Raw genomic sequence first — 10648 nt, forward strand, 5'->3', positions numbered from 1 at the left:
GTGGGTGCTAGGCTCCGAGTACCATACAGGCTTTCGCCAGCGATGATTTGCCTTATCGTCGCTGGCCTCGAGCACACGAGATCACTAATTTCGTCTCCTCAATTCTCGGAGTCTGCGAGCCCGAGGGGCGCACCACCGTCTATAAGGTCGTCATCGAGCCTCCGACAGCGACTCACTCGGAAACTGCTCTAGATCGCGGTAGATCGGCGGAGCGGACCGTGCAGGCTGTGGCCATCCGAGGGAATTTTCTGCGCATTTCCTCATCTTCGCTGACGAAATTTAGGAGCTTCTGGGGACCACCAGAGCTCAAGACTGCTTATAATTCATAACGTCGCGCCGTCGATAATGTCGTTGCCTGGGCCCACAAGGATCCCATGAAGCTCTCGATAAGAAACTGATTGAGAAGCCCTGCACGGGGGGAGGGAAAACGGACCGTTTCTCACTCGATAGATCAAATAAAAAATTTATTCTCGTAGTGTTTCATTCCCCTCATTCTGATGACGGGTATGATAAATTTCAGGAACCACCGTCGCATAAAACCGGACGCCGGTAAGCTCATGCAGAGAGTGCGTGTTTTTCGGGAAACTGGAGCGTGTTCTTCTGAATTCCGAAGTGCCGTCGTTGTTCTCGGTGAGACTTCATCCTCCCTGGATCGAGATACCGGGCAAGATCCCAAATGCTTCCTCGACCTCTCGACTCGCTTCATCGGTGGAACGAACCGCGTGATCCACCGCTCGGAAAATGCATCGATGGGAGCAATTGGGCGCCGAGAGCGTGACACGACACTTGCTGAAATCGTTCAGCAACCCTATGGAATGGTCAATTCCGCGGTTCCTCGAGGAGCAGAGATCGCAGTCGTCGATCACGAGCCTCCATACCTAATATACCATTTAGGATACTGGGCCATCTCAAATTGAACATTTCGACAATCAGCCCCCAAAGTAATCTGACAATCGGATGAGCGATTTTCCCAGGAGAAATCCTCAGAAATCGACTCGTGCGGCCTCACTTGTTCTTCCGAAGATATCTGCACCGATTCGCGATCTCACAAAACCATTTCAGAGCGACGAACGGATAAACTAGGGCAGCCGTTGCGTCAAGGATTAAACTTTTATACGATCGGGATGGGGTACCTGCTTCGATTCATTCCATTGACAGCACCAGTTTAGAACACCTTCCTGCAGGACATGATCTTCCGACGAATGTTCTCCGGCGGCAAGAGAGCATGCTTGAAAATGTTGCACATAGAACCGCTGGATACCGGAGCATGTTCCGTCGGCGACGAATTCTTAATCACTCATTGACCATAAGTTTATTCCCTATTGTTGGTGTTGAGCGGGCGTGACGACCGGTGCTCGCGAAGAGACAAACATGGTGAAAGCGAAGATAGCTCTCGATATGAATGGCGGACAGCTCCGATGGCGCGCGGCGCTTTCTAGCTGTACCCTGAGATCTCGGCAAACGTATCTACTGTATGGGTTGCGATTTGAGGCATAACGCTGAGACAGGAAGCGGTAGTAGATGAAGGGAGCCATCAGCATCATGCGGCCCCTGGAATTATTAGATTTTCGAATAAGTTGGGGGCGATCGAACTCAGATAGCCGAAGTTCATATTCGATCGTTCTAATCGACAGATATCGGGACGATCGTATGACTCACGTGAAAACCCCGATGATAAGTATCACCATCAGCATAATCTCCGTCATTGCGATGATTTGAAATAACTGTGGATTCGAAGGGAAATGCAATTTCTGAGTCATGGTCTCCTCAGCTTTCATCAGCATCGGGAGAAATGAAGGCTGAGACAGCGCAAGCAGAGACAACACCACTCAGAGTGATAGGTGGAATCATTATTCAGAGAAGCTCAAGGCATTCTAGAGCCACAGCGCATATTTACCGAAACGCGATGTACGAGGTAGATGGTGCGGAGAATGTCAGCGAACTGAAATAATGAATTGTTTTTGGCCCACTGTCTCTGGACTTTCCCAGTCTCGTTCCGAGGAGGATCATCATCAGCAGACTCACCTTAGAGTTCTGCAATCCAGCTTTCGTGAGCAGTTTGATCGAGAAACTCGCCGAGTGCAGAACTGCGAAAAGGAGCGGCGGCACCAGAACCATCACGGACACGGGTGAAGACAAAAGGAGGAAGAAAAACGAATAGAAAAGGTAATGGAACGAATCCTCGGTGACGAGTCGAGCCAGGAACTGGACGTTCAGTCTGACCTGTAAGCAAAGGCTGATTAGAAGAAATTTCTATGGATGGACGACGTATGCGAAGTCGATGTCTCGTCCGACTCACCTCGGGGATTCTCTGATGAAGCCGCAAGGCAGAGGTGACCCCGTTCGTCATGAGAGCTTTCTGGTAGTAGGAAGATGGGCCCCCGAGGAAGTATAAAACTGTGAACATAATCGTGCTCATCCTCGATATCCACAACAAGGAGTCAAAATGTTTTTCAACGAAGTCAACCTGCCGGAAAACGAGACGCATTTTAGGTTCGTGAAGATGCATCGGAAATCAGGGCGACGAGATATTGCTGCGGTCGCAAGACTCAGAAAGTCCATTAAAACTCACAAAAATCTGTTTCAGACTCTTCGGGCCTTGATTAGCTTGACGCTGCTGATCTCCACCGGACGCAGCATCGGGTCTCGCGGATCCCGGGGACGCTATATCAGCCATCCTGTGAAAATTGTTCCAAGATGAGAAAAGACAATAGGGAGTCCCTAGAAATGAAGGTTTCGTGGCTCTCAGGGAGCGAATCTCAATCATGCATATGTCGCGCTCGTGTGGAGAATATGCGAGTGGGATCAGATGTCGGCAAGATGGAGGTCTCGAAGGGAATCAATATCAGTGCTCGAGGTACTCGGAGTCGCTCCGAATGAGCGGCTTGGGGATATGGCATGCCTTAGACACCTCCTCGGTACACCGAATTGTTCAACATCCCGTTCAAAAGCTATGAGTATGCGAATTACCCTCGGACTATTGACACGAACTGAGGAGCGATTGATTGGGGAATGGATCTCCCTTTCGAGATCGACTCGCCATAGATTCCCAGAAAAATGCACTTTGAGAGCTCACAGTATCGCACGTTCCTCGATCGAAAGTTGAATAAGACAGGGAAGTGCCAAGAGGACATCGATTGAAGCCTTTGTCGACGGGGACGCGAGGCATACATGCGGCGTACATTCTATACATAGATATAGAAGCCAATCGATGGATCAATCGATCGAATTGCATCATAAGCTCAGATTCTCGGAGCTTAAGAAATTCCGCTACACTCCCGTGACGGTCATTCTCTGCGAGTCTATTCAATCGGTGACAGGAAATTCGAATGAGGGACCCTGAGTCTTGCGGATAGTTAAGTCCAACTGACAGGATCATCCTCTGGCCGGCATGTTCTTAGCCCATATGATCCAAAGTCGGCAAGGACTGGTGCACCGGCTACCCGACATCGAGCTCGAATACTCAATGACGATCCAGGAGTGATTGCGTTTCGAAGGCAGGGAAACGCTTACTTCAAGCTCCCGAAGACTTCGCTTTGTCGAGCACGGTCATCCATCGATTCAACGTCCACCAACTTGTTGGATATAGATCATGGCGAGACTCGCCACTCACCGAGATCACCCCCGCTGACTGCTTCACAACGTGAATTCTATCCAGACCTCAGCGGGGGTCAGAGAATAGGGGGGTATCGGAACTCGCCGGCAGATCTCGGGACGAGACTTCGTCCTCTAGGTCGCCAAGTTTTTTTAAAATGTGTCATATTCATCTGGAAGGATGACGAAACCGACGTCGTGCGCAAGGAAAACACCTCCAAGACAGGAAGCTCTTCTACTTACGCGATAAAAAGCTTCTGATGCGATCTCCGGTTGACAAACTTTCCAGGACCAGAATTCCTCGAAGTTTCCGCTCTCTGCTAGCCAGCTACAGAGCTCAACGAAGATGATGATGACGATAAAAGAACACAGCTCCAATTGCGAACTGTCGGCAGATCGATACAGCCCCGCGATTAATAACAGCCCGTCTCCGCCGGGTTCGGCTGCTTGACGTCGCCGTTTTGGGATCATTTCTCGACCTAAATCCCCCTCCTCCCCGAATTCAGAGTCTGAGAGATGAACCCCAATAAGAGATCGGCCACTAAATCCTCGGAGTTCTAAGAATCTGTTCCGACCGAGGATCATGAAGATAGCTGCATCGAGGGGTAAGTTGGCCGCGCGGTCAATTCAACCAATGCAGCAGCGCCCTCCTGAAGTCGATCTGGAGAGAGTTATGCCGGGTAGGCCGGAAGACCAAAAATTTGGCAGAGACCTATCGATATGGGGAATTCCGACTGAGAGCCTCTCGGTGGGGGCGTGAAACCAACAGAGTCCGGGCGGCTCGTGATTCGCTTCAGAGTGAGAGCAGAAGTCGCTGGATATTTTCTGTACTCGAATTATCGCCGAACCTTGTCCTCGTTTCTGACTCACGAGATATTTCCGCCTCATTCCAACAAATTTCGGAGGCGAGGAAGTCCAATGAAGATATAAATATAAATCATCATTTATCAAACACAATGCGATCTTGATCCACCTCGAGCTATGAACAAGGATCAATCCCAAAATGATCTCTCTTTATCTGATCATGAGTCCGATTAGAGACGTATGGTCCCGCTTGGCTGGCGTTCTCGGAAAAGCGGATACGAGAAGCCGACCGGTCGTCTAGATCAAGGATATTCTTGCGGAAAGTCAGCGGCAGATTCCGCTCGATACACTAGTTCGTGAACTTCGGCGAGCAACAGCGAACTCTCGCTCACTCAGTAATTTTTCTCGCAGGCTCTCAGCTCGTCGAGACTCCCGCTCGCGTGACTTGAGAGCTTTTCGATCTGGGCAGATAAATCAACCATCTAATGCAAGGGGAGGAAAGTTTCGCGGGTTCGGAACCGAACTGACCGCCATGAACCAGTGGAGTGACTAGTGTGCCAATGCAGCTGCGCCGACGATCGAGACCGCGAGTGATTCTCCTGGATAGTCGAGTCTTAGAGTGCTGATTCGATAGACGATAGGGGGAGATCCCTCCCAACTACGTGCTCAACAGTTGTTCCGTTCTATCGGTCGGCTCCGATGACCCGGAAGGATCCAATTGGGTTTCTCCGCGGCTGCATCGAGGCGGTGACGTTTTTTTTGTTCCGCACAACACACAGGGGTGTTCGTATCTCTAATCAGCAGTGCGAGTGAAGCTGCGGAGGCACCTTTGACCGGCGTTCGGGATCGAACAGTGGTGTCCCGAGTAGCTGGCCGTCTTTCCGGAACACTCTCCGGTTCTGAGTGAGCCCCGTCGGTGAGTAGAGAGAGTTCTCCTAGCAGATATATGAATCGAAATCTGTCAGTTCAGCACCGCCGTCAACTGACGTACAGCTGGAACGAGTACACGGGCAGAGGGTTGTTCTGTACGAAGATTCTGAATTCAGGATGGAGGGTCTGCTTAGTGGTGAGCCTGTCCGAGCTCGTTTGCGGCACCTATCACCTTACCCTGTAAATATTTTGGAATTCGCCTTAAATATCCGTCAGTGTCTTCCCATTGTTCCTTTGATCGTCTTATCTCCCCGTTGGTTTCTTGCGTTATACTGTGTCTGAATCGCGGCGGAGAGAAGACTCGTGACTCGAGTCGTACTCGAGTGAGAGTTTGCGAATTCCGGCCTGACGAGCTGCAAGGGGCGAACATCCCAAACTCCCACTCATAGTTCCAGGAGACGTCTTCCCATAACGAGGAGGGAGTGGTGGTGGAAGAGAATCGCGGGTCTCCCCCTTATTGGTGGAGAATCGTGCTTCAACCAGAGCTGATAATTGTAACCGTTGTTGGATGTGTTTGTGCGAACTCTGACACCGGTTGGAACGAGAGCTCTGGACAGAATTCGTCTACTGTCCTCGTCTGCCCTCACCCATTGTCCCGGAGGAGATTAAGTGTTCGAATACTTCCTCCTAAATCAGGCTCCTTTCTAGTTGTCCGCTCCATTCGCCCTGATGGCGGCGTCAAACGGAGTGTACTCCGACCGTGGGTCATCGGCCGTCGAGGCCGACTACGCTTCCGGAGTCGGCGGGTTCTTCTCGAGTGACTCCAGAAAACATGAGGATCTGAAGAACATGCTCGATTCAAGCAAAGATGGACTCAAGCTGGAAGCAATGAAAAGAATTATCGGTGAGTCGCATGAATTGGAATCGGATTCGGCATGAGATCATTGATTCTGGAAATGAGTTGACCGATCTGAAGCGTTTTCCGAGTATTCATGGAATTCCCTTACAGGCATGATAGCGAAAGGTCGCGACGCATCGGGACTGTTCCCCTCGGTCGTGAAGAATGTCGTCTGTCAAAATATCGAAGTCAAGAAATTGGTCTACGTGTACTTGGTACGCTACGCCGAAGAACAGCAGGATCTTGCCTTGTTATCGATCTCGACATTCCAAAGGGCGCTGAAGGATCCTAATCAACTCATACGAGCCAGTGCTCTGCGAGTTCTAAGCTCCATACGCGTAAATGTGATTGTGCCTATCATGTTCTTGGCCATCAAGGACGCTGTGTCGGACATGTCGCCGTACGTCCGCAAGACTGCGGCCCACGCCATCCCGAAACTCCACGCCTTGGATCCGGAGCAGAAAGATGCTCTCGTCGACGTGATCGAACGTTTGCTCGGCGACAAAACGACGCTCGTCGTGGGCTCTGCCGTGATGGCTTTCGAGGAAGTGTGTCCCGAGAGAATCGAGCTGATACATCGCAATTACCGGAAGTTGTGCAATCTGCTAGTCGATGTCGAGGAATGGGGCCAGGTGGTCATCATCCTTATGCTTACGCGCTACGCTCGTACGCAGTTCTTAGATCCGAACTTGTCCGACGTGCAACCCGCGAACGGAACCGCCGAGCACGAGCTTCCCCTCGACAAGAAAGAGCCCATCGCCATCGACCCGGACCTTCGGCTTCTACTGCGGAATTGCAAACCTCTGCTCCAGAGTCGCAACTCTGCGGTGGTAATGGCCGTCTGTCAACTATACTACCACTTGGCGCCGAGCAGTGAACTCAATATCACGACGAAGGCTCTCATCCGACTGCTTCGATCGCACCGAGAGATTCAGACTGTCGTCCTGAGCAATATCGCTACGATGTCGAGTATGTCGGCGAGCCGGAAAACGATGTTCGAACCTCATTTGAAGTCCTTCTACGTACGCACATCGGACCCAACCCACATCAAGGTTCTAAAGCTTGAGGTAAGTCATCCTCAAGCAGCTGGTCGGAAATCTGTTTCGGGGCCATCGTAATCCTTTCGTACTGCAGTTGAGGAGCGACGAGCTTCTCCGCACCCAAATTCCTGCCAGACGGGGTTGGTCCGCCTGTTCTCATTTTGGGTCCGCTTCGCAGGTTCTGGCGAACTTGGCCACGGAAACGAACATCTCGGTCGTTCTTCGGGAGTTTCAGACTTACCTTCAATCGACAGACATGGAGTTCGTTCAAGCCACCATCCACTGCATCGGTCGAGTTGCCCATCAGATAAAAGAGGTGAGAAAATCGAAGTGTGTGAAAAATCGACATGGCGACGAGCGACTCTCATCCTCGCAAGCGCGGAATATAAATTCCAGTGAAGATCCGGGCCACCTTAGCAGAGACATATCGTTTCTGGGTGATGTAGCATTTATTCGCGAGAGCCGCTATAAACTAATGAAACTTTGGTTTTCCAGGTGGCCGACGCCTGTTTGAAAGGATTGACGGCCTTGCTATCGTCGCGCAATGAGCTCGTTGTCGCAGAGAGCGTTGTGGTCATCAAGAAATTATTACAGATAGAGTCTGGTCAGCACAACCAGATAATCCGTCAAATGGCTCGTCTTCTGGACAAGATTCAGGTGAGAAAATCGGAACGAGGATCCATAACCGATGGCTTTATACAGTTTGAGCGATCTCACTTTGTCACTCTCTGAGCTCAGGGGACTGCATCGGGAAGACAAATGCGAGCCGACCCCTCTTCTCACGCGGATTGTCGCTTCCACAGGTACCGATGGCGAGAGCCTCAATTCTGTGGCTCATTGCCGAATACGCAGAGCCGAAAATCGCCCCAGACGTATTGCGTAAAATCGCGAAGACTTTCTGCCAAGAGGAAGACATCGTCAAGCTCCAAGCTCTCAACCTAGCCTCGCGTCTGTCTCTCACCAACAGCCAACCTCAGACAAAGCTCATCGTGCAATATATTTTCAACTTGGCGAAATACGACCAGAACTACGACATCCGTGATAGGGTTCGATTTCTGCGTCACCTCTGCTCTGGGAACGAAGCCGGGACCGGCCTCGGCCGATTCGCCAAAAAGTTTCTCTTGGCTTCGAAACCAGCGCCGAAACTGCAATCACCTTTCGGGGGACGAGAACAATATCAGATGGGATCGCTCTCACATTTAATTAACCAACCGGCTGCCGGTTATCAGGAGCTCCCAGATTTTCCGGATGAGGCCCCTGATCCGTCGGTGCGGGATGTCACTCCACCGCCGACGCCTGTACTGACGCGACACGAAAACCGGAAATCGTCGAAGTTCTACGAGGACTCCGACGAAGAGGCTCGAGACTCCTCCGGCAACGGGAGCTCGGACTCGTCGGCGTCATCGTCTTCGGATTCTGAGTCAGATTCAGAAACAGATTCTGAGAGCGATGATTCGCAGGTGGACGGTAACGACAGCAACGAATCGAACGAAGAAGACGCGAAGCCGAAATCGAAACACCAGTCAAACGGCTCTGAATCACTGTCCGAGTCGACGGACGATTCCGACATCTTGCGCAAGGCCCGGAATCTCAACAGCGCGAAGAATCATAGAAATTCCATCAAGGGCGGAGACGCGCTCCGTAATGGCAACAACAACAACGAGAAAAACCTCAGGAACAATCACTTGAGCAAGAATACGACCAGCAAGAAAATAATTCCTTCCGATCATGACGAAGTTGGGGACAACAACGACGATGAGGAAGACGACGACGACGACGACTCATCCTCGAGCAGGGAGGATGACGATGAGGAAGATTCGTCGTCTCTCGGAGAGGAGAAGGCTCCGTCGCGCAGACCGAAGAAGCCCACGAAAAAAGTCTCAAGTCGACAGGAACAAACGAAACAGAAACCCCAATCTGTCGACCTTCTGCTCGACCTAGACGACCTCGAACAGAACATTCCAGCTCCCACGTTACCCCTCCCCATGATTCAGCAGACTCTATCGACTATCACCCCGAGTGTCAAAGAGCCGGCCAGAATCGTAACCCCGGTGACGAACGCGGTGATGCCCGTACTCGAGCGCCAGATGTTGGTTTCGGTGCAGGATTGGAACGGACTGGAAGTCCTGTACCGATACACCCGTTGTGAGAACATATATTCACCGAAGATGACCTCGTTGGAGTTCACTTTCGAAAACAAGACGAACCGTGTTTTCGAAAAAATCGCCATCAGACCCGCCGACGGAATCGCGATCGAGGTGAAAGCTGCCGAGTCACACGTAGCTCTGAATCCGGAGTTATCACTCGTCACAACGATCGGAGTCGACTTCAAAGACAGCGCTCAGGAGGTCCGACTCGTTCTGACCGCCGATGGGGCTTCGTTCGAGGTCCGGGTGACGCCTCCCGTCGGCGAAATCATTCGTCCTGTCATCGTATCTCAGAATGATTTCGAGCACTTCAAGAAGACTCTCGGAGGAATGTGCGAGTCGTCGACGGAGGTGAGCTGCGCCCTCAGTCCCGAGCAGCTGAGAGAACACGTCCAGAGAAAGCTCAATGTGATCGTGGTTGAAGACAACAACGTCGAGAGCGTCGTTTCGGATTCTGGGAAAGTTCGCTTCGCGGCACAAACCATGAGCTCTCAGTGCCTTGTTCTGATCGCGATCGAACGAAGCAGTCCAGAGGGTCTTAGAATCATTGTCAACTGCGAGAGAATGGTCGTCGGGAAGATGCTTCTGACCCAAATCAAAAAAGTCTTGCAGGAAGCAGGATGATATGTCCCAAATGGCGAACGCCACCTCAAACCCGATTTGGACGAGTATACCTCGCCGGAAATACACGTACATCAAGTCCAATCAGATGCCGATGAGATCGCTTGGAAGCCCAGAGCACAAAGAAACACCTTCGGGCCAAGAATCAAGTTTTCGAAAACCAGTGGCTAAATGTAGCTGAGATTTCATTTTTCGCTGCTATCGACCGTGACGGAAGGGTCGAATAGGGTCTGAAATAATTATTTTCGTGAGAGACATCATGGGATCGTGTCGGGGAGCCCGGAATCTATTTGACTCGGGATAGTTCTGGTGAACTGATTTAGTGCGCCCTGGAATGCGTTGCCACTCGATCGGTGTCGGCACGGGGAGTATATCCGACATGGATGTTGAGAGCAGTCACCCAGCTCAACTGAGGGTCAATTGAGTGAGATCGAGAATGAGATGCTTTCTGAGATGAGCTGACATTTTAAGGATGATGATGGAGCGCCGATGATTCGATTTGCGGCAAATAAATCAACGGCTATGCCTGTATACTTCGGACGTGCGTCTTGCAATTTTTTCCGCCCCGAGCGAGAACCGTTCTGATGAGAGTGATTTTGACGCTCACCATCTAGATCGCGAGTTAGGTACGATTCTCAGGTCACCAAGGCCCTTTCTTCTGCAAAGATCTGATG

The 10648-nt window shown here is 51.2% G+C and overlaps 2 protein-coding genes across 2 annotated transcripts; one reads left to right on the forward strand and one right to left on the reverse strand.

Annotated features, from left to right (window-relative positions):
- Window positions 1-435: 435 nt before the first annotated feature.
- Window positions 436-4006, reverse strand: Kr-h2 (transmembrane protein 33-containing Krueppel homolog 2). The gene is made up of 7 exons (XM_003745476.2): window positions 3838-4006; window positions 2573-2678; window positions 2300-2467; window positions 2026-2223; window positions 1898-1942; window positions 1660-1724; window positions 436-1551 (listed from the first exon to the last, which is right to left on the reverse strand). Exons 2-7 carry the CDS (start codon window positions 2675-2677, stop codon window positions 1320-1322), a joined length of 813 nt encoding a protein of 270 aa, XP_003745524.1. The 5' UTR covers window position 2678; window positions 3838-4006; the 3' UTR covers window positions 436-1319.
- A 1556-nt stretch (window positions 4007-5562) lies between these two features.
- rb (adaptor related protein complex 3 subunit ruby) lies at window positions 5563-10082 on the forward strand. Its single transcript, XM_029112138.1, has 7 exons — window positions 5563-5651; window positions 5977-6172; window positions 6278-7233; window positions 7385-7522; window positions 7702-7863; window positions 8010-9025; window positions 9092-10082. Exons 2-7 carry the CDS (start codon window positions 5998-6000, stop codon window positions 9975-9977), a joined length of 3333 nt encoding a protein of 1110 aa, XP_028967971.1. The 5' UTR covers window positions 5563-5651; window positions 5977-5997; the 3' UTR covers window positions 9978-10082.
- The last annotated feature ends 566 nt before the right edge of the window (window positions 10083-10648 follow it).

This window comes from Galendromus occidentalis, unplaced genomic scaffold, assembly GCF_000255335.2.
Source record: "Galendromus occidentalis unplaced genomic scaffold, Mocc_1.1 scf7180000077484, whole genome shotgun sequence".
In the NCBI taxonomy this organism is placed as follows: Eukaryota; Metazoa; Arthropoda; class Arachnida; order Mesostigmata; family Phytoseiidae; genus Galendromus; species Galendromus occidentalis.

Excerpts from the sequence above, each read along its gene's own strand:
- Kr-h2 (XM_003745476.2), bottom strand. The coding sequence starts at position 2,677 with ATGGCTGATATAGCGTCCCCGGGATCCGCGAGACCCGATGCTGCGTCC. Across the intron at positions 2,224-2,299 it reads TTCATCAGAGAATCCCCGAG|GTCAGACTGAACGTCCAGTT; the intron begins GTGAGTCGGACG and ends CTTTGCTTACAG. Across the intron at positions 1,725-1,897 it reads ACCTCGTACATCGCGTTTCG|TTATTTCAAATCATCGCAAT; the intron begins GTAAATATGCGC and ends TCGAATCCACAG.
- rb (XM_029112138.1), top strand. The coding sequence starts at position 5,998 with ATGGCGGCGTCAAACGGAGTGTACTCCGACCGTGGGTCATCGGCCGTC. Across the intron at positions 6,173-6,277 it reads AGCAATGAAAAGAATTATCG|GCATGATAGCGAAAGGTCGC; the intron begins GTGAGTCGCATG and ends ATTCCCTTACAG. Across the intron at positions 7,864-8,009 it reads GTCTTCTGGACAAGATTCAG|GTACCGATGGCGAGAGCCTC; the intron begins GTGAGAAAATCG and ends TCGCTTCCACAG.